Below are 22,779 nucleotides of genomic sequence, written 5' to 3' on the forward strand. Positions count from 1 at the left end.
ATCCATATTACAGGCAAGCAATCTAGTATTTTTATAAATTTCTGAAATATCTTCATTTAATATATTTCCATTCGGGATCAGATTTATATAGATCGGGAAAGGAACAAATTTCAACATCACCATCTCTTTCTTTTAAATTTAGTAATCCCGTTTCAATTTCTATAAAGAATATGATCATATAATATTTCTTTTATAGATGCTGAATGTTTCTTGAAGATTTTATCTAGATTTAAAGATATTAACGAGTCATGATTTTCATATTCATAAATACTTTTAGATAAGCAAATTTTCTTCTTCATGATGTTTTATGAGTATTATATATTTCGCCTCGGACAATATTGATATTTTTCTGGTGAATAACAAACCATATTCACCACCGAAAGAATCCATAATTGTATATTATTATATAGTCAGGATTTGAATAAATAAGACATCGAAGGTTGCATGACGACTCTAGGTTTCTATTTTCATTAACGAACTTCTGTCGTAGAAAAATAAAAAAAAATGTCCAGATTATAACTTCCGTGTTTTCCTTTTGCTGTGTGTAAGACATCGAAATGTTCGGAAAATAATCCTACGAGAAATTTGCCTAAAAGTTTTCCTGCTCAGATATACAGCATATACAGCTGGCTCCGGCCGTTGCAACCATTGTTTTCAACGTTGTTTTAGATATTGATTGTGACGTCACAATGCCGCTGCATGCGCACTGACCCTCCGGTGAATACGGCTTCAAATCCAGCAAGCTCCAGACAGCACAGTATTACGTTACGCTACAACTCCATATCATTATTCGTAGGGAAAGTAGTCCCGGAGAATTGACACTGTATGGAGTTTGCAAATCCAGTGAATATGTAGTATTATGAACTGTTTGCGTTTGTATAGATTAAATAGGGATTATTTATAGACTATATAATAAAATGCATTAAATGACAGCAAATTTGAAACTCTGTTTCTCATTTACAATAAAAAATAACATTTTTAACACGTTATTGGCCACTTTCTTTTCAAATGCATGTAATATAAAGTGTTTATCTGATAAATCGATCAAAAGACACTCTCAAACAAAATTCGTCTGAGAAAAGTACGATTGATTGTAAATTAAAAACAAGAGGCCCATGGGCCACATCGCTCACCTGAGTAACTTTGGCCATGCTGTTCTTTACCAGATTCCCCCCCCCCCTTGTAATACCTATTGTGGCCCCGCCCTACCCCGGGGGGTCCTGTTTGAGCAATTTAGAATCTACACTATCCAAGGATGCTTCCACATAAGTTTAAGCTTTTCTGGCCCAGTGGTTCTTCAGAAGAAGATTTTTTAAGATTTTTCCTATATATTTCAATGTAAAACTTGGATTCCCTATTGTGGCCCCGCCCTACCCCCGGGGGTCATGATTTTAACAATTTAGAATCTACACTACCCAAGGATGCTTCCACTTAAGTTTCAGCTTTTCTGGCCCAGTGGTTCTTGAGAAGAAGATTTTTAAAGATTTTTCCTATATATTTCAATGTAAAACTTGGATTCCCTATTGTGGCCCCGCCCTACCCCCTGGGGTCATGATTTTAATAATTTAGAATCTACACTACCCAAGGATGCTTCCACGTAAGTTTCAGCTTTTCTGGCCCAGTGGTTCTTGAGAAGAAGATTTTTAAAGATTTATTCCTCTATATGTCAATGTAAAACTTGGATTCCCTATTGTGGCCCCGCCCTACCCCCGGGGGTCATGATTTTAACAATTTAGAATCTACACTACCCAAGGATGCTTCCAAATAAGTTTCAGCTTTTCTGGCCCAGTGGTTCTTCAGAAGAAGATTTTTAAAGAATTTTCCTATATATTGCAGTGTAAAACTTGGATTCCCTATTGTGGCTCCGCCCTCCCCCCAGGGGTCATGATTTTAACAATTTAGAATCTACATTATCCCAGGATGCTTCCATGTAAGTTTCAGCTTTTCTGGCCCAGTGGTTCTTCAGAAGAAGATTTTTAAAGATTTATTCATCTATATGTCAATGTAAAACTTGGATTCCCTATTGTGGCCCCGCCCTACACCCGGGGGTCATGATTTTAACAATTTAGAATCTACACTATCCCAGGATGCTTCCATATAAATTTCAGCTTTTCTGGCCCAGAAGTTCTTGAGAAGAAGATTTTTTAAGATTTTTCCTATATATTTCAATGTAAAACTTGGATTCCCTATTGTGGCCCCGCCCTACCCCCGGGGGTCATGATTTTAACAATTTAGAATCTACACTACCCAAGGATGCTTCCACTTAAGTTTCAGCTTTTCTGGCCAAGTGGTTCTTGAGAAGAAGATTTTTAAAGATTTTTCCTATATATTTCAATGTAAAACTTGGATTCCCTATTGTGGCCCCGCCCTACCCCCTGGGGTCATGATTTTAATAATTTAGAATCTACACTACCCAAGGATGCTTCCAAATAAGTTTCAGCTTTTCTGGCCCAGTGGTTCTTCAGAAGAAGATTTTTAAAGAATTTTCCTATATATTGCAGTGTAAAACTTGGATTCCCTATTGTGGCTCCGCCCTCCCCCCAGGGGTCATGATTTTAACAATTTAGAATCTACATTATCCCAGGATGCTTCCATGTAAGTTTCAGCTTTTCTGGCCCAGTGGTTCTTCAGAAGAAGATTTTTAAAGATTTATTCATCTATTTGTCAATGTAAAACTTGGATTCCCTATTGTGGCCCCGCCCTACACCCGGGGGTCATGATTTTAACAATTTAGAATCTACACTATCCCAGGATGCTTCCATATAAATTTCAGCTTTTCTGGCCCAGAAGTTCTTGAGAAGAAGATTTTTTAAGATTTTTCCTATATATTTCAATGTAAAACTTGGATTCCCTATTGTGGCCCCGCCCTACCCCCGGGGGTCATGATTTTAACAATTTAGAATCTACACTACCCAAGGATGCTTCCACTTAAGTTTCAGCTTTTCTGGCCAAGTGGTTCTTGAGAAGAAGATTTTTAAAGATTTTTCCTATATATTTCAATGTAAAAATTGGATTCCCTATTGTGGCCCCGCCCTACCCCCTGGGGTCATGATTTTAATAATTTAGAATCTACACTACCCAAGGATGCTTCCACGTAAGTTTCAGCTTTTCTGGCCCAGTGGTTCTTGAGAAGAAGATTTTTAAAGATTTATTCCTCTATATGTCAATGTAAAACTTGGATTCCCTATTGTGGCCCCGCCCTACCCCCGGGGGTCATGATTTTAACAATTTAGAATCTACACTACCCAAGGATGCTTCCAAATAAGTTTCAGCTTTTCTGGCCCAGTGGTTCTTCAGAAGAAGATTTTTAAAGAATTTTCCTATATATTGCAGTGTAAAACTTGGATTCCCTATTGTGGCTCCGCCCTCCCCCCAGGGGTCATGATTTTAACAATTTAGAATCTACATTATCCCAGGATGCTTCCATGTAAGTTTCAGCTTTTCTGGCCCAGTGGTTCTTCAGAAGAAGATTTTTAAAGATTTATTCCTCTATATGTCAATGTAAAACTTGGATTCCCTATTGTGGCCCCGCCCTACACCCGGGGGTCATGATTTTAACAATTTAGAATCTACACTATCCCAGGATGCTTCCATATAAATTTCAGCTTTTCTGGCCCAGAAGTTCTTGAGAAGAAGATTTTTTAAGATTTTTCCTATATATTTCAATGTAAAACTTGGATTCCCTATTGTGGCCCCGCCCTACCCCTGGGGTCATGATTTTAACAATTTAGAATTTACACTACCCAAGGATGCTTCCACATAAGTTTCAGCTTTTCTGGCCCAGTGGTTCTTGAGAAGAAGATTTTTTAAGATTTTTCCTATATATTTCAATGTAAAACTTGGATTCCCTATTGTGGCCCCGCCCTACCCCCGGGGGTCATGATTTTAACAATTTAGAATCTACATTATCCAAGGATGCTTCCATGTAAGTTTCAGCTTTTCTGGCCCAGTGGTTCTTGAGAAGAAGATTTTTAAAGATTTATTCCTCTATATGTCAATGTAAAACTTGGATTCCCTATTGTGGCCCCGCCCTACACCCAGGGGTCATGATTTTAACAATTTGGAATCTACACTATCCCAGGATGCTTCCATATAAGTTTCAGCTTTTCTGGCCCAGTGGTTCTTGAGAAGAAGATTTTTTAAGATTTTTCCTATATATTTCAATGTAAAACTTGGATTCTCTATTGTGGCCCCGCCCTACCCCTGGGGGTCATGATTTTAACAATTTAGAATCTACACTACCCAAGAATGCTTCCACATAAGTTTCAGCTTTTCTGGCCCAGTGGTTCTTCAGAAGAATATTTTTTTAGAGTTTTCCTATATATTTCAATGTAAAACTTGGATTCCCTATTGTGGCCCCGCCCTACCCCCGGGGGTCATGATTTTATCAATTTAGAATCTACACTACCCAAGGATGCTTCCACATAAGTTTCAGCTTTTCTGGCCCAGTGGTTCTTGAGAAGAAGATTTTTTAATGACCCCACCCTATTTTTGTCCTTTCTTGATTATCTCCCCTTGTAAGGGGACTTGGCCCTTTATTTTTACAATTTAAACTCCCCTTCACCCAGGGATACTTTGTACCAAGTTTGGTTAAAATTGGCCCAGTGGTTCTTGAGAAGAAGTTGAAAATGTGAAAAGTTTACAGACGGACGGACGGACGGACGGACAGACGGACAGACGGACGGACGGACGACGGACAACGGGTGATCAGAAAAGCTCACTTGAGCTTTCAGCTCAGGTGAGCTAACAAGTACATGTACCTATTTAAAAAAAAATGATAGACCCATATGCACATCTTAAACGCCATGACAGTTAATACTTTGAAATAGGAAAAAAATCAGTATTACGGACAAGATAATTAAATACTGGAACATTTTACGAATTAATATTTTTCTGTTCTATAATTTTAAATTTAATTAAAGGGGAGATTAAGGTAAAGGGTGCATTAACTTAATTGATGGCATAATTACCTAATATTTCTTATTAGGCCAAAATAAAATTATTATTTGTTTGGAATTGCCTCCCGCCTCATTGAAATGACCCCTTTTGGAAAAATTTTATGGACCAAAAATAAGATTTTTTTTATTCAATCAATTCTTGGCCTGCTACCACATTGGTCACCCAATCACTTTATAAGTGTAGAATCTAAGGAAAACTGGGTTCCTGGTTGATGGGTGATACCCTTTACAAAAAGGCAGAAAATAATGTGTTCATTCTTATTGAGATTTTTATCATCAATTCTTATATATATTTTAACTTTAATTTTGAAAACAAAATAATTTCCCTCCCTCCCTACAGGGTCTGAAAACTCCCAGGTGGCAATTCCAAATAAACAATTTTTTATATGGAGGGCCTTATCGAAAATATATTAAATGTATATTGTTTGAGGAGTTGTTTTTTATTTCAAAAACATTATCCAATTCAAAAATTAAACATTATCAGGGACCCAGTGGGGGAGATGAGGAAGGGGGGGGGGTTAGGTAATTAAGTAACCAAAATATTCAGCAAACTTTAATAGTACAATAAAAAAAATATTGAAAGTGCAGGTCAGCCTCAATTACAAGTTAATTTTAAACAGAAAACACCATTACTGAAAAAGCGGGAGGGTTGCAGCCCTCTCCCCATACTACGCGTGCCTTTTTTTTTCTTTTTTCTTTAACCCGGGCGCTTCTTAATATCTTACCCAATTTCACAATTCAAAATTCTTACTTACAAATTTCTAGTTCATCAAACCTTTTGACGGAAAAAAAAGTCTGCATCCTCGCTGGATTTGATTTTTACTACCTTTCTATTTACCTACATAATAATTGAAAATTTCCCGATTTTCAAATATCATATATGTACATGAATAGGTATTATATCATATACATACAAAATAATTATTCTTTTATCTCTTTATGATCAAAACACTTGCCACTTTTTTCAAGTTGTGTACAGACTAAGAACTTACGCCTACTCATGAGCAGGCCTTGATTTAAGCTTAACTTTAGTCTCGACTAAGTCTGCGCCTTTTTGTGAAACGCTTCTTAGTCCGATATTTGGGTTTAGTCACTGACTTAGTCTGGACTAAGCTTACGCCTTGTCGTAGGCCTTTTTGAGAAAAGAACCCCAGGTGTCAACTTTTCTCTAATCTCAAATTTGTATAGATCTATGCATTTTTAAGAGATTGATAAAGAGAAAAAAGTTCACCCATATACCTTCTTCCCCTCATAGAATAACATGTAATGGTTACCTATTTTATAAGGTTATTTTTAATGCACCAGAAGAAAACAGCTAACGTCTCTAAGACGGAAAGAGGTATATACTTACATATACACAACCGTTTTCGTAAAGCCAAAGGTCTTGTACATTAGACGGTCCTGAGCCGTAACCAACATACGAGGCACATCTATTATTGAAATTATAAATTAAATATACATAATAAATTTTGCAAACAGTTTATAAAAACGTTTTCAACTTTCAAAAGGACGTTACAGTTTTTAGGGAATTGTAAATAATATTTCTGTTCTCGAGAGAGCAATAGTACTTTTAATAAATAATGGAAAGTACAATTCTGATGATTTTAATTTAACAGAATATTATTTATTTGAAAATAAAAATCCAGAGAAACGCCAAACAATTTTCTCTTTTTTTTTTGATCAAGAAGTCAAGAAATTAAATACAATGGCTGGTTTCCCACGATGTTGATGTATGTAGATTCCGTTGTTCTTGGTATCCATGTGACACAGGCCGCATCGTTAAACTTTTCAACTGCTTCATTAAATATCGCCTCTATGTTACCAACTGCAATCAAATACTGTATGTTTTAATTGAAAAAAAAATGTACAACACATTATAAAATTCAATTGAAATGAAAGCTTTCAGTTCTGTTAAAAACAAAAATGTTCGTTCATAAATTTTTTTTTTTTCTATAAGTAAAGTAGTCTTAAGGAATATGAAATACCCAAACTGTGATATAATAATGTACATACTATTAAATATGACAAATGGAAAATTTGAAGACGACTCAAAGTTAACAATTGACTCGACTTTTATTGAAATGCTTTATCTACAATATGTTCCCTACTAAAAAAAATGCAATGTTTACAAAATCATCCAATCAAATTAATTATAACATTACGGCTTCGGTATGTGTTCCTTTGTATACTGTATGGTATTTCTCTATTGGGCCATTTAAGGTTGTTTTCTGGAACAAAAAGTCTCTTTTGCCTCCTTGCTGGTGGTTGCTGTCGGAAAATAAGGGAGAGAACTTGTCTATACATATTATTAAGCATAATGAGAGTTATGAGTTCTGTTTCTTTTCCAAATTTTATCAACTTTCGTGACTTGAATTTTTATTCCGTATTTAGTATTTTTCTTACAGTCAAGTTTAACAGGAATCTTATTTTAATTCATCGTTAGGTTAAAACCAATTTTTAAACTGTAAACAAATCCGTAAAAAGTATACTTGAAATATGATACCCCGATATGTTTTAATCTATTGTTATCAGTCCTATATGATGTGCATATTCCTATACACTATTCATCAAAGACTAGTATAATCAGCCATGCATCCATCATTAAATAGGTAATTACACCCTCCTTCCATTACTACATCACTCTTCCCTCACAAAGCAATTTAAATCTCTTCAATCTTTCTTACTGGCTTTCTTTTGTGCATAGGATGCGAGTCCATTCTCTGGGCTAATTCAAATTTCTTTGGGCTTTTGTTGAGGTTCAGTGGCTAAATATAAAAAAGCAAGAAAATTACAGTTGTGAATGTAAATTACAGATGTTACGATTTATATATTTCCATTGTGGTTACATTTTGTATAAAGTAATTTATTCAGTGGATTACTTTTAGACGATTCCTTCCATGAATAAATGAGATAAGCATTGAAGATACATAATTCTTAAACCAAATATATTATACAAGAAATGTATAATCTACAATATTTGGCAAAGTCATTCTGCATGCTATGTGTATGCAAAGACATCTTAACTAAGTTTAAGATTGGCTAAACAGCATGAAAAGAGCCAAATTTAATGTTTCTGCCTTGTGTCATAAAAAAAATACTGAAATACATTTGTATTTAAATTATTTTTCTACATTTTTTATTTAGGAGGATCTTTTACTTCCGAGATTTCAAAGACTAATTACTTATTTTTATTTCCTCTTTCTGTCAAGCAAGCATTAAAATATTAAATTTCTGTGCACCAAATGGGGGGAGACTTTAACTTGAAATATGGTAGGATGCAAGACCGAACTTTTTATGAATAAGAATATTATAATGTTCAAAGAATCCTCTGTATTATTGGCTTTAGGTTTAAGGGACAGGCGGGTTGAAACGGAATTATTATCTTCCGACACATGTGGTAGGCTGGTAGCGTAAAAAGCCCGTGCTGCGCAACATCCATAATCACAAACAAGGTTTTATTCTTCAGTTGAAAAAATCAAAGTGAGGACTTAAGGAGGTTGGATCCTGCCATCAAAAGTAATGAGAATTTTTTATCAAGTATATTTTTAAAATTTATACACATAGCTGAATTAAAAATCAAAACAAAAAATGGGGGTAATGCGCGTCTTTTGGCGCTACAGAGCATTTAGTTTGACCTTTTTGCACTGTAAATATGTCTTACACATAAATCAATTTTTAAAGTTTTTCCTCCAATATTTTTATTCAAATAAATTATGGGAACAAACACAGTCTTATTTCATCTTGAATAGACACATAAAAATTTGTGACAACGAAATTTTTTTTTCAAATTACTCCGCATGTTCAATTATTTGACCTTTTTGCACTCAAAAAATATTTTTCTGGCATTAAAAATTTAACAAGCAAAACTATCATTTGAAAGTAATGACATTTTACTGAATTTAAGAAGAATGGTTAAAAGTATCTTATATATTCAGAAAATAAAATAAAAAGTGAGGGTCTGTGATGTTAATTTTTAGATATTACTAAAATAGTGCTAATTTTAAGCTTAAAATAGGGATATTTTTTTCTTGATTTTCACAATATATTTGCTATATTTATCATATATAATGATAGAATTCATGACAGTTTATTTAATATATAATTTAGGACCAGTATAAAACAGTTCACTGCACAAAATAACTCCGTGTGCAGACTGCATGTAAAAATAGGAATCCAAAGTTAACATACTTTAAATACTTCGAAAGAGAAAAAAATGATCATTTTCTTCTAAAAAAAAACCTTCCTCCATAAAATATAGTTCCTCACTTAATTCTTTTGGTATGGAATTTAATAATGGAGTTTTGACTGAATATAGTTTAATTGGCATTGTAGAATCCAAAATTATTGTAAGAATTAAAACTTTATGCAGAATGTTTGAAATATAGGTTAAGATTTAAATCTGCTCGAAAGCTCAGGAGCGAACCTCGTTAAGCTTCTTCAAATAGTCAATTCAAAACCTTCACGAGAACCGAAAAACGTTTAGTTTAAACGTGATGAAGTCCAAATTGGTTAATGACGTAAGGTAAAAGTGAATCGAAACATACATAATGTATATTTAGTCTACTATATGATCGATGTCCATGACTATGCCTAAGTGTAGGTGTACTATTGGAAAGTTCCATCACATTCACGTTGGCACGTTTGGGGCTCGAAATATCCCCTATCTTATTTATCTGCTCGTTGCAACTATACGGAAATTCTTGTCCAATCTATATTTAGCTACATACCTGTGGCTTGCCTACGTACAGTAAAGTCGTCAATTACCAGATTAAGGGTTGTCTCACAGAAGATCGCTATGTAAATATTCCGATTCATTCATATGTATTTTATGTCATATTGTTTAAATTGAAGCACAAAAAAATTAATAAACACACTGGTCAAGAATTGATTTTTCTGTCTGCAATCTACAGGTAAAAGAATTTCAAAATTAACATTAACGTTTTGGTTTACTGCAGCAAGCCAAAAGTTGTATGTAAACAATAATAGCTCGGCAGTATTAAGGCTTCCACGATTAACCGAAATATCGGTTATCCGCGAATCAAAATCTTTCGGTTCGATTCGATACGTTTTCCCCGGATTTCGATTCGATTCAGGTTTTATTTTTTCAGACTAACATCCGCTGTTGTTAGGTGCATTCTGATTGGTTAATCGGCAGAAATGATGGCAAATCATGTTAATGTTAACAAAAACACCCCAACAAAAACACGAAAATGGCCGCGTAGAAGTCGGCGGGGGAATACTAGATAGAATGTTCCATCGATAAAATGAAAGATGTCATACGGACCCGGTTGTCCGGCGACATAGTTACACATGTAGATTATTGTAGCTAGGGAACTACTTCCATTTTCTACAGAAAGATGGCACAGAAGATTAGTGCATTTAGGCCACACTTATTAGCCACGGAATTCTGAATTGAAAGGACCTGGCACAGTGCTGCGAAAATTCCTATGTCTTTTTAATATTGACATCGTTTTGAACGTTGAAATTAATTATTGACTGTATTGTTACGACAGCAATGTGTTTCGGCGGTTTGATATCGTATTGGTGAATTAAAAATTTTAAATCACATCAGATCCAACCGTAAATTCTATTGTGGCAAAATAGCTTTTGTAAGCAAGTCACCAATACTTTTAGGTTTACCATATGTAATCATGGAATCATGGAAGTTTTGTTTGAAAGATTTGTATGCATGTTTTCTCTTTTAAAACTAATGACCAGTATTTAACGTAGGTTGCGGGTTTGCTGACGTCGTTAAAACTGTGTACGCAATTTATATGATTTGGGAGACTTTATTGTGCACATTTGATTATGACGTCACAATGAAAAAGAAATCTGCGATGATTTCTGTTTTATTAAATTCTTCAGTATATCATTATTTAGCTATAACTTTTCATGGAATTGGTAGTTGAGTGTTATATTATTTAAGCAGCAACTTATCACAAATAATGACGACATTTTACGATTTATATAGTCGATACAATACTTAGATAAAACTTTTGTTGGAATTGGTAATTTAATGAAGAAGGCGTATTACGATTCGAATGATCGACAATGGAAATACTAAAACAAGTTTGATTATTTGTTATCAATCGCATCTTCTCGGGCCTTTCCTGCAAGCTTGGAAAAACAAGTGGTTGTTTTTCGGCTTGTCGGAAAGGCCCGAGATTGCGATTGATTTGTTTTCACTTGGTATCGCGAAACGATATGGACACAAGGTTCAACTGTCCTTTTTTCCTTTGATTGTATTTTAATTATCAGTTTGTTTTATTAAGAAAGAGGCCATTATATTTTTAAAAATCGCAAATACACCTGTTACATCAAAAGATTAAAATTATTTTCAAACAGGATATTTTTTAAAATATATAGAAGTACAAGTTTATCATAAATTAATACCGCTAAGGTACGATGAAACATTAAGACTGACCTCCTATTAGGGGACAACTATTTGATTCTGAGGGAGAGGGGGGGGGGGTTGGTGGTGGCAAATTTTACCGAGTCAGATTGTTTATTCATGTCGGTAAAGGACAGATTATTCATTTCCAAAAAAAAACAAACAAGAACATATTATTTATTTCTTCTTCACTGAAAGAAGTCTGACAAACCAAAAAAAAAAATCAAAGTTGAAAACTCCCATGGGGGGGGGGGGGTGCTAAAACTAGTCTTTGACAGATTATTTATTTTCTTGCCCAGTCGAGGACAGATTCTTTATTTTCAACATTTTCGAGGTCAGATTATTTATTTAAATCTGTAAGTCCCGCCCCCCCCCCCTGAAATGATCGTCCCCTAAGCAACAGCTTGCAATGCTGTTACCTACAAATTTTATTCGTTACTTTGATTTCCATGTCCAACAAAGTAGAATTAATGCTCTAAAAAAAACTGGCTGTTGATTACGTGAGATAAAATTAATTTTTAAATCTTCCTCCCATTTACCCCTCTGAAAATGTGGTATGTAAAAATAAAAAAAATTGTTTAAATATATATACTGAAAATATATTGTATTTAGCCGGGACGATAAACTCGTAGATTTGAGCGCCTTGCTGAATGGTCTAAATAAAAACATTTTATATACTTGAATTAAAGGAAACCGTTTTCCGCTAGCACGCTTGAAAAAAAAAATACATCTAGCCAAATGTAAGGATACGTCTATTCTACCAGAGACATATAAGAGAGGGACCGCTGACTCATTTTCGCGCCAAATTATCTTCCTGTTTTCGCAGCGCCCCCACCGGGAGGCATAGAAAGACTTCCTGTCATAACAGCTGCTGTGTTGTCTTCGCAGCCTTTGGGGTAAATATTGCGATTATATTCTATATTTTATAATATATAGCCTGTACGTCAATTACTATTTACATAAGTTGATATCTTAGATGTATTTTTCCAGCTATAACGAGTTATGAAAAAAAAAAACATAGAACTTTAGATCATCTGATGTTGACACGCAAGTCATGGTCACACCGATACAATAATTTGAGTTAAAATTTTGTCTTGTATAAAAGTTGTTCCCATATATCATCATGATAATTGTAGACTCAGGCCTGTAAGAACCGGTGAGCAAGGGGAAAATAATTTTGCCAGTATACAGGCAAGTAGTTAAGTATCATTGTTAAGGGGGGGGGGGTACATCTGAAAATCTTGGACAAGCAAAACCAAAAAAAAAAAAAAAAAAAAGAGTAGAATTGTCGGAAATCCTATTTCATGGAGAAGGGGGGGGGGCAGCTTTCAGTGGATATTTTCAACAGTAAAAGGTTGTGTAAAAGGGTATGTTTGGAAAAGGGGAAAGCCCCCCCCCCCCCCGGATACTACATGTTACATTTCAGAGTGTATACAAAGCTTAACATTAGAAACTACTGTACAGTTACTATAATGTGTCCCTTAAAAAAATATTAAATCAAAGTCAGACAAACTATTTTTTTGGCTCAACCAAAATTTCTACAAATAGGTTGTGTCCCCAGAACTGAAATTCCCTCCCTCCTATGGGGCCTGAGAGTTTCTCAACATAAGACCTGATGATAGTCATGGAATGTATTATTTTATCTTAAATGTTGATGGTTTTATGTAGTCTGTCATGTGATTGAATTTTTGTATATCCAAGAGTGAATAATCAGCATGTTAATTTTTTACGTCATGTAAACATGTAGATACTCATTATTCAATTTTATGAAAATTGGTTCTTCATGTAATCTCCAGGTATGAAATCAGTTTCCTCAGCAACAGATACAGCTTGCCAGCAGTGGAAATGCAGAATGCTTATTTTAATGTGGGACTTTATTCCCACCACCATAAATCTATTAAGTGAGTGGCAATTTTCTTTCTATTATGTCACAATGATTTTAAAAAAATATATCAACCTGCTACATGTAACTGTTAACATCTAAATTTGCGTCAGGATCGATGTCGAATGCTGCCATGATTTAAAGATAATTATGCTCTTTGTGAGGGGATGCTCCGCCTTTAGGTGCCCTTGTTTTAGGGGGAGAATGTTTTTTTAAAACTGCTTTTATAGTGTGTGTGTGGTTTTTTTTTTTAAATATACATACAATTGCCCTAACCCAGGTTTCATCTCATGAAGCTATTAAATTCTTTATTCATTGATTTGCATTTTCCTATTTTCAGATATTATGGTACCTCTACTGATTGATTCTACAAGATTCTAAAGTTTCCTGTTGTCTTTCAAAAGACCTTGACCTGCTTTATAATGGTGTTTTAAGTGAGATCTTACGATGAAAAAGGCAACGAATAGTAGTTTAGTAAGCTGCAAAGCTTAAAATTGTACCATGCTGCTGCATCAAACATGGCCAAACTCGAATCGCCACTGAAACAAACATTGGCTTGTATTGCACTACTGTTGAGAGGTTTTTCAACAATACAGCAACTGAATTAATGATATCCTTAACTTTTAATGGTAAAATCTGAGCTATTCTCAGTCAAGGACATTTGTAAAGGCTTTTTTATGACTTCTGAGAATTAAATGATTGAATATTTTTCCACATATTTTTCCACTCCTTGGACTGTAAATTCTGAGTAAAGAAAAGCTTATATGTGATGTACATTTCAAATTTCAATGTGATGTATACAAACTGGAATTTACTACAAGGCCTAAATGTGAGACAATAAAACATTAAGTCAACCAATACATATTTTTGTCTTTTTTGAACACCTTTTTCAAGTACATATATATATATATATATATATATATATATATATATATATATATGATAAAAAGTCTTAGTGGTCGGAATAAAATAATTAAAATAAAGAAGAGAAACACGAAAAACCTCAGTAAAGCATTAGGCCTTTCATTCTATCTTCAGAAGCTTTACAAAAGCTTCTGAAGATAGAATAAAAGGCCTAAAGCTTTAGGTTTTTCATGTTTTACTTCATTATTATATATATATATATATATATATATATATATATATATATATATATATATATATATATATATATATATATATATATATATATATATACCGTATATGCAATGTTATGCTCATGCAAGAGTACGTGTTTGTCATTTGAATTTGAATAAAGGACATAATAACCAAGTACCTCTACATATTCACAAAGAGCCTTTATCATCCTTTCTATGATTTTTTTTTCACATTCAGAATATTTAAATTGTATAAAGGTTTGTTACATATAAATCATCCTCGCAAGCCAGGGGTCCTGAGTCAACACGTTGCCGTTGGACCCCTGGCATATTTCATTCAATATTCGTGGGCTTGCTTCTCTCATTGAGAAGCACCAATCAAATTAAAGCTTTCATAAATAGTTAGATAAGGATTCAGTTGACACCTCAAATGCACGTGTTACAAGTTGTTTATCATAGAATGTGATTGGTTGAGAGATGAGAAAAACAATCAAGATTTGTAATTTTTCCGAAAGACGTCGCCACAGTCAGCCCACAAATATTGAATGAAATATGCCAGGGGTCCAACGGCAACGTGTTGACTCAGGACCCCTGGCTTGCGAGGATGCATATAAATATACTTTGTAGAAAATACAGGGTTTTTGTATGGGCAAAACATTCTTTAACTGTGTCAGCTTGCAGGGCTGATATACATGTATATAAAGTATTCATTAAATTTTATTTTTGGCTTAATAAATGTTAAGAATGCTTGAATTGATTAATATCAATAAATATACTGTAAACTTCAAATTATTTCATTTTTAATTAGAATGTAGATCTAACAGAAGGTCAGTCTTCCTGCATTTAAGTACCACATAATAAGTCTAAGGTGTGCAATGTATAGAGGGCTCCTAAAACCATTAGCAGTACTTGAGTTGCATAGACCGTGTGCACTGTGATGGGGTTTTCTTGATCAGCACCACTTTAGTTAATTTTTTTTTCAATTGACTTTTTTTTGCAAAATGGCACCTGTAACAATGTTTTATAAATGCAGTAAATGATAAAATGTATGAGTTGCTTGATTAGACTACAAGTCACAATTTATGCTTGGTTTCATGATGGTGTATTTTGTGTTTTTAGATATGTTATAATAAAAAAAAAAAATATCTTATATACCACAATATGATATTTTAAAAAAGGGCTTATTTCAGCACTTTTTATTTTAATTTTAATGAATGTATACAGATATATTTATATAACGATATAAAAAAAAAATACGGGAAATACACAAACCAAGCTGCATGAAATCTAGCACGTAACGTTACGTGCATGTATAGGTAACCACTAAATAAAATAATGCATGCCAGTGCAAAACCAACACTGCAAACAAATGGCCTCGTCAAAAAAGGTCTTCTTATCCTACACTATAAAATACATGTTACAGTGTATTTCTCATTGTAGATGTTGTAAAGAAGACAAGCCATCATGAAAAAATGCAACTCGTGTCGGGGTTAGAAGATCGATTCCATCTATTTACTGTAGATAATTTTGTTCTCAATTCTTTGTCGTCATGAAAATGAAAGTAACTCATCCCCCTACGATTAATGCCACGAGTAAATTTTGCTTAAAATCGGAGTTGTAGCGATGTTTACTACCCGTTCTATGATGAAACGCCATACTGTTTATAGTTTCTATGCCTCCCGGTGAGGGCGCTGCGAAAATCGGAACATCATTTTTCCATTCGGAATTAGAGTACCCAACTTAAAGTGAAAAGTCTAGAAACGTCCCGAATGAGTCAGCGGTCCCTCTCTTATATGTCTCTGATTCTACGAAAAAAAAGCAAAACAAAACAAACCGAAAAGAAAGAAACGGTAAGAAAACAAAACATAAAGAAAGCAAATTAGAAGAAAGAAACTAAAGGATTGATTGTTGTTTCACATCCCTTGCGAGAAATTTCACTAATATAAGACGTGCAAAACCCTAATCTGAAGAGAAACATGTCTAATAATCATTTCATCGATATTGAATTAATATGATTCGATTCATGGGTAACCTGAAAGCAGACAGACGTGAATTTCTTTTTTTATAAAAATTATTTTAGCTTATTTTTTCTGCACTGAATACCGGATAGATATTCACGACATCAAGCATGACGTCACGATATTTTATGACGTCGTTCTTAAAATGTTACATTTTGCGATATAAAAGCAATTATCCACATTTAAATTACGCGAAAACTAACCCGAAGATATATTAATTTTTTCACATTGATTTATTTCAAATCAATTCTTTGTTAAAATACCAAAGGGAAAACAATTTCGTCTGCACCATTTAAAAGTTACTGATATTTTTTAAAACAAAATCTTGCCTCAAAACGAGCCGAAAACGACGTTTTTCTTATATAATTCAATAGAATAACGTCGAAAAATGTAACGACAAGAATGTCATGTTTGGGATTTAATTACACAAAAACGATGCAGACGAATTGTAGAAAATTTTCAGAGCATATAAAACGAAGGTAGAGGATTCATATAACTAATTTTCATGGTATGTTTTCGGACACTTTTAAATGGCCTGCAAACCCGCGACCTACGTTAAATAATTTGATTTAAGACATTCGATTCTTGGTTCATACTTTGTAATTAGAACATTAGGTATTTCCTTTGTTTTCTTGGCTTTACATTCCATATTATCTGAATAAATTTAATAAAACTGTGTTTCATTATTTATTTTGAATTATCAAACATTACAAATTTTATACAAAAATAAAAAAGGTTCCAGTTCTTATAATCGAATCGAAATTATTCGAAAATCGAGGTTTTCGTTTGAACTGAATCGATTCGAAAATTTTCTGATTCGTGGCAGCGCTGGGCAGTATGGCACTTGCATTCAGTTATATCTCAAAAATTCATTCACAAGGATCACTGCTCAAAAAAACCTACACATTGATAGATAAAACTGTAGCAGCGAAAATATCAAAAATCAACATGCACAATATTCACGTGTCAATTTTTTATCTACTTAGAATTATAAAAATATTCTCGGAGGAAAATATAAAAAGTGAAATCGTGTTTCCCTTACAAAAAAAAAAATATCCCGTTGCAATGAAATTGAAGAGGATATAGTAACGCTCGTGTGTGTGGGAGGGGGGGGGGGGTTAGTGGGTGCGTCTCGAAAGTTAAGCAATTAATAATTAATATCAGGATTGATATCCTCATTTTCGAGGGGATTCTCCGATCTGCAGTGCCCTTGTTGAAAAGGTTTAATGAATTATAAGTCGAAAGAAAGTGTAAAAGGAAACATTATAAGGGTGATCAAAATTACTGCACTTCTAAAATTTTGGTCTTATTAGAGTAATCAACGCGGGTGTCATTTCTTCGCCAAATTCAAACATCAAAGAATAAGGGGCTAGAGGCAGAAAGAACAAAGATCATAAAAAACTGGGACAAAAACTTCACTGAGGGTCATAAATACAATGTTATTTTTATGTTTTATTATATTTTATGTATATTTTTGCATTTTTTATGTTGCCATTTTACTCTTTGTCGATTTAAACATTTTCGATAGACAGAATATTCCTTTTTATTTCATAAAGAAAAGAGTGCAATATTCATCTATATAACATTGGTAAATATTTTAAAGTTGAAAATTAAACTTTAAAAAACATGGATAAACCAGGAGCAACGGAAGGTAAATGTGCTACATTTCTCAATCAAATACATCTATGTTCCAAATAATTTAACCTGGTTTTTAAAATAAGACGTAGAACACGAATCATTTTTATAAAATCTGCAAAAACGGTCTATATGATTATTAAATATACGAATGTGAACATCTTAAGGAGGATTTTACATGTAAATTTTATATTCTGGTTTAAAAAAAATCAATTTCATATAAGGGTTGTTCGGTAAAATCGTGGACATCGCGCTTTTATCGAAAAATAATGCTCCTACGAAGTACATGTATTTAGTATACATGTAGTTAACTGAAGTTTTATTTTGTATGTTTGTATGTTGTTTAACGTCCCTCTCGAGAATTTTTCACTCATATGGAGACGCCAACATTTGCCAGCGGAGAGCTGCAAATTTTGTCCAATACTCGGCACTTACGGCCATTGAGCAGTCTCATCCGAAGGACCGGTCTCCACGTCCCACAGTGGGATTCGAACCCGCGACGTAAGGATCAACTCCTTACTTCGCGACTCTAGACCAGACGCTCAAACCACTGCGCCACGCGGGCGACCATAAAATCCATTAACAAATTGCGATTTATTTGAAAATAATTTAGGAATATAAAAGCCATTTAAACTGACTAATGGAAGTTAGAGACTGATTAAACGATAGTTAATTGTAATTTATCGATGTCCCCAAAAGCATATAAAAGTTACATCTAAAATCTACAACGCTGTCTGCCAAATGTAAAAATGTAACCTATAACCAAACATTGAGACTGAGACATTGAGATTGGCATTAACTTATAACAATGCAACACAACTGATATGCATGGACTTTCAACACCTTTTTATTGAGTTTCAGATTTTCAGAATCTTGATATTTTCTTAATTTATGCAATGCTGTATGAAAATTAAACTTACAATATATAATAGTTGGATAGAATTTTCATTGAAATTAGCAGACATTTAGATTGTAGCTTTTATTGCCACGACCTTCTACCAAATAAAACTTAGACTTAAACTAATTCAATAAATGGCAATTTTGATTCAGAAAATAACTTTAGTTTAATTATTTGAATTGACATGAATATTCTAAGAATTCAATGATAACGACATTTTTCATAACACCAGTCAAACACCCGTGTTTGTAAACAGGTCACGAGCTCTGTAATTGTAAGTGTTTACTTTTTTCCGAGTGTGTTCAATTTGTTTAGTCTGAACACACAGCACGGACTGAAATACTGGTGAGTTGGTTTTGCAATTCTTCTCTAAACGTCCTTGATTTAAGTTTTCCTATTTTTCATTAATACGCAACAATATTTCTACTTTTCTTAAATATTATGGATAAAGTTTACTTTGTGAATGTGCAAGAAATTTAGAAAAAATTATGTAGCAATTGTTAATTTTACACAGAACTACTTATGCATTGAACCAGATTATACTTCCTTAATGATCTGCGTTTTAGCAAAAACCGTACCCATGTAAAGTTCACATCATGTTAAGTATTTCTACTGGATGTAAATGTACTGCAAACTACATTAATTGAAGAATATTTTTCCTGGCAAATCAATTACTAAGTTGTGTATATATGTATAATGCTTCTTCATTAGATTAAATTGAATGGCATCGAATGAATACCAAATTGACTTGTCGCGAATGAAAGTTATGGCGAATTATAAACGGTTTACAGAAGCCATAAAATTAATTTTCGTACATTCTTGTATCGTATCTCGATCATTGTACATAAAAACTTGGAAGTTGATATTTTAGGGCATATTCAAAAGAAAATATTTATAACGTCAACCTTTTTATTTATTTACACTAGGATGAACCAATCTTATGTTTATTCTCCGCAGATACACACAGAAGTTTGGATGATATAGAATTTCCGTCTTTACTTTTTATCCTTTAACACAGTCTTTCTCTTATCTAAGGTAAAATGATGTAAACTTACCTTTCTTTTCTTTCCATCTTTATACACAATCATTCTCTCGGCTAAATTCTCTTCTACTGAGTTAACGTCCAGAATTTTCTACGAAGATACAGAAAATAGCGGTAAGATGAAAGATTTCTTTTTATAAACAATTTTTAAACAGCTACAGAGAATATCAAAGAACTGTTTATTCACTTTGCATGTTTTGACATAGTTTGTCATCATTCAAGAAGTGTCTGAAAAAAAATCAAAACTTCCTTACAACAACTAACCATGACCTCTTGTTAATTATTGTAATCTACAAATAGAGGATTTTTTTTAAATTCTACTTTTCTCTTTAGTTGAGAAATAAGGACAATTATTTTGCTATTTGTAGAGAGCCTATAAACCGGTATTTTACTTCGGAGAGAGAATGTAAAATTTCATCGAGGTTCGTTCTATAAAACAGTCGGTAACATTCGAGTTATCGGGAATAAACAACAATTTAAAATTGAATGTTATTTTTAATTTATATCTTAAAGCTTGTTTTCAAGATTCATCATTAGTATAATTTTTATCTGCAGAAAAAAAAAACAATACACTCATGTACATCAAGGAGCAAAGAGCATATATTTTTTTATCAATATATATATACTGTAATTGTCCAAAATTTCAAAGCATGTTACCGGTATTAACTATTTCTTATAAAGTCACCGAATGTTGACATATGTACTTATGCATTACAATAAAAATATAGTTTTACTAAAATATGCTTATTTATTATACCTCTGTGAATTTTTTCTATATAAAAATATTACGAATAAACATGCTATTTTTTCCAAACAGCCCCTACCGTGGAATAGTTTTTGTGCTATTTGCCCATGGTGAAATAGTCATTAAATTATTCACCGGGAGCATTCTGTTTCCCTCGCTTTTCATCACGGAACTCTTCTGGTTTTATACAGATTGTGACGTAACACAAGTAAAGACTGCTTCGGTATAATAAAACACTTATTTACTGACTATTCGGACAATAGCAAGTTTATCGTTCCCCTCGACAGCAACCATTTCCCTCGGCTGCGCCTCGGGAAATAGTTGCTGTCTTGGGGAACGATAAACTTGCTATTTTCCTCATAGCCAGTAAATAGGTGTATAATATAATTAAGCCTGTTATTGAACATTTTTTGATGAATAATACTAAAATAACCCTAAATCAACACGTTTGATTTTCAGACGAAAGATTTCTGAACAGCTGCACGTAGTACATGGAAAATAATAATTTGCACAAATTGACAACTATAAAATTTTGCCACAATCAACACAATTAGAGACATGAAACAAATTTTCTTATCTCCAATGCAGAAGAGTTACATTGCTTTTTTGATATTTCTTTCAATGGAAATTGAATTAGGAAATGTTAATTTTTTTAAAATGTTAAAAAGACTCTAAAAATGTTCCCAGAATAACTTTTTCAGTAGCAAAATACTTCTTTTTTTAAATTATATTAAATTGTATCATTGCATTTTTCCAATTTATACAAAATTTTGATGCTAAGGCAAACATAGAAATGTTCAACTAAAAAATGTTACTTCTTCAGTGAGAGAGACACATATTTAAGCAAAGATATATCATGTCCTAACTTTTGAATTTACCGGGTGGGAGTAAATACAAGATTTAGAACATGACATTTTTCTAAATTTATATTTACTCCCGCCCGGTAAATTCAAAATTTAGAACATGACAGATAGTTTAAGTTTGGAGGAAAAGATTATGTAATTTATCCTCAAGTAAGTTCTTCCCAAAAAAATGAAAATCCTATATATTTTTTTCTCTGCCATGATAAATTATTTTATTTAAAAAAATACAATTGAGAAAAGTACATTTCGTATTGCTCTAAACAGACAAAAACATGTTAAAGCATCTGTGTGACAAATCTTGTAAAATGACGAACCTTGTTCAGATCCGACGGGTCGAGGTGTTTCGTTTTCGATCCCTTTCCACCAAGAGAAGTTTTCTTGGAATCCCCAGATGATCCTAGAGAACGAAGAATCAAATATGAACTCAAATAATGGCTATTATATAAATAGGATAAATAGCACAACCTTTTAATCAGAAACCAGCAATATATAATTAATAATTTAGTGGGATTAATATTTATTTTGGTAATTTTAATAACATTTGCCAAAGTAGATATAGAAATTTTGTAAGATTTTGCAATAATGTCATAAATTGTGTCCAACAATTTTTGTAGCTTTAAATAGATAATGACACAATGTGACATATCATATTTTTAACAATAAAGAAAATCTTAAATTTCTTCTTATTTTATTTCTATTTTAAATCAGCTAAAAATATTTATCAATTAATACATAATGTTGTGTGTGTATGTTTGTGTGTGTGTGTGTGTGTGAGCAATTTATCTAAGAACAAAGGGTTTTTCAGTCCAAATATATGACTTTCTTATCAATCACTCCTTAATAATATATCCTATCAAGTAACGAAAGAACTTACCACCAGGTTTACCTGCCGAGCTTTCATTAACCCTCAGTAAAAGAACAAAAATAACAAGAAATGCGGACGTTTTCTGCATGGTTGTATCTTCTAAAATTCATCTGTGGGTTAGTTCGATCCTTCAACCAAATTTATATTCTTAAGGCATCAGTCATTATCCACGTGATTCATCTACAGGTCAAGAATGTATGCCACTAAAATCAATTTTTAAAAACATTTTTATTTCAATTATTGATTTTTTTACTTTGATTTAAATCGCTCATTAAAATTTTCCTTTGAAGTGTTGATCTCAGAATTTTAAATAAGTGCATTTAAGATCTCTGTCATTGTCTTAATGGGAAGGAATACCACAAAAAACTAAAAGGGGGTTAAATGA

General features: G+C 33.1%; 1 protein-coding gene across 1 annotated transcript in view; it reads right to left on the reverse strand.

The window, feature by feature from the left end:
• LOC133176117 (uncharacterized) overlaps positions 1-22,482 on the reverse strand; it is a 43,505-nt gene extending 21,023 nt beyond the window's left edge. Inside the window, exons 1-7 of the mRNA XM_061311281.1 lie at positions 22,404-22,482; positions 21,844-21,926; positions 19,935-20,012; positions 7,643-7,723; positions 7,121-7,226; positions 6,663-6,783; positions 6,310-6,388 (exon numbers count right to left, since the gene is read on the reverse strand). Of these exons, the coding sequence (XP_061167265.1) occupies positions 6,310-6,388; positions 6,663-6,783; positions 7,121-7,226; positions 7,643-7,723; positions 19,935-20,012; positions 21,844-21,926; positions 22,404-22,482 (627 nt within the window). The remainder of the gene's footprint in view (positions 1-6,309; positions 6,389-6,662; positions 6,784-7,120; positions 7,227-7,642; positions 7,724-19,934; positions 20,013-21,843; positions 21,927-22,403) is intronic.
• Between the last annotated feature and the right edge of the window lie 297 nt (positions 22,483-22,779).

The sequence above is a fragment of the Saccostrea echinata genome, unplaced genomic scaffold (genome assembly GCF_033153115.1).
Source record: "Saccostrea echinata isolate AGI-Se365-2 ecotype Australia unplaced genomic scaffold, CSIRO_AGI_Sech_v1 ptg000066l, whole genome shotgun sequence".
NCBI lineage: Eukaryota > Metazoa > Mollusca > Bivalvia > Ostreida > Ostreidae > Saccostrea > Saccostrea echinata.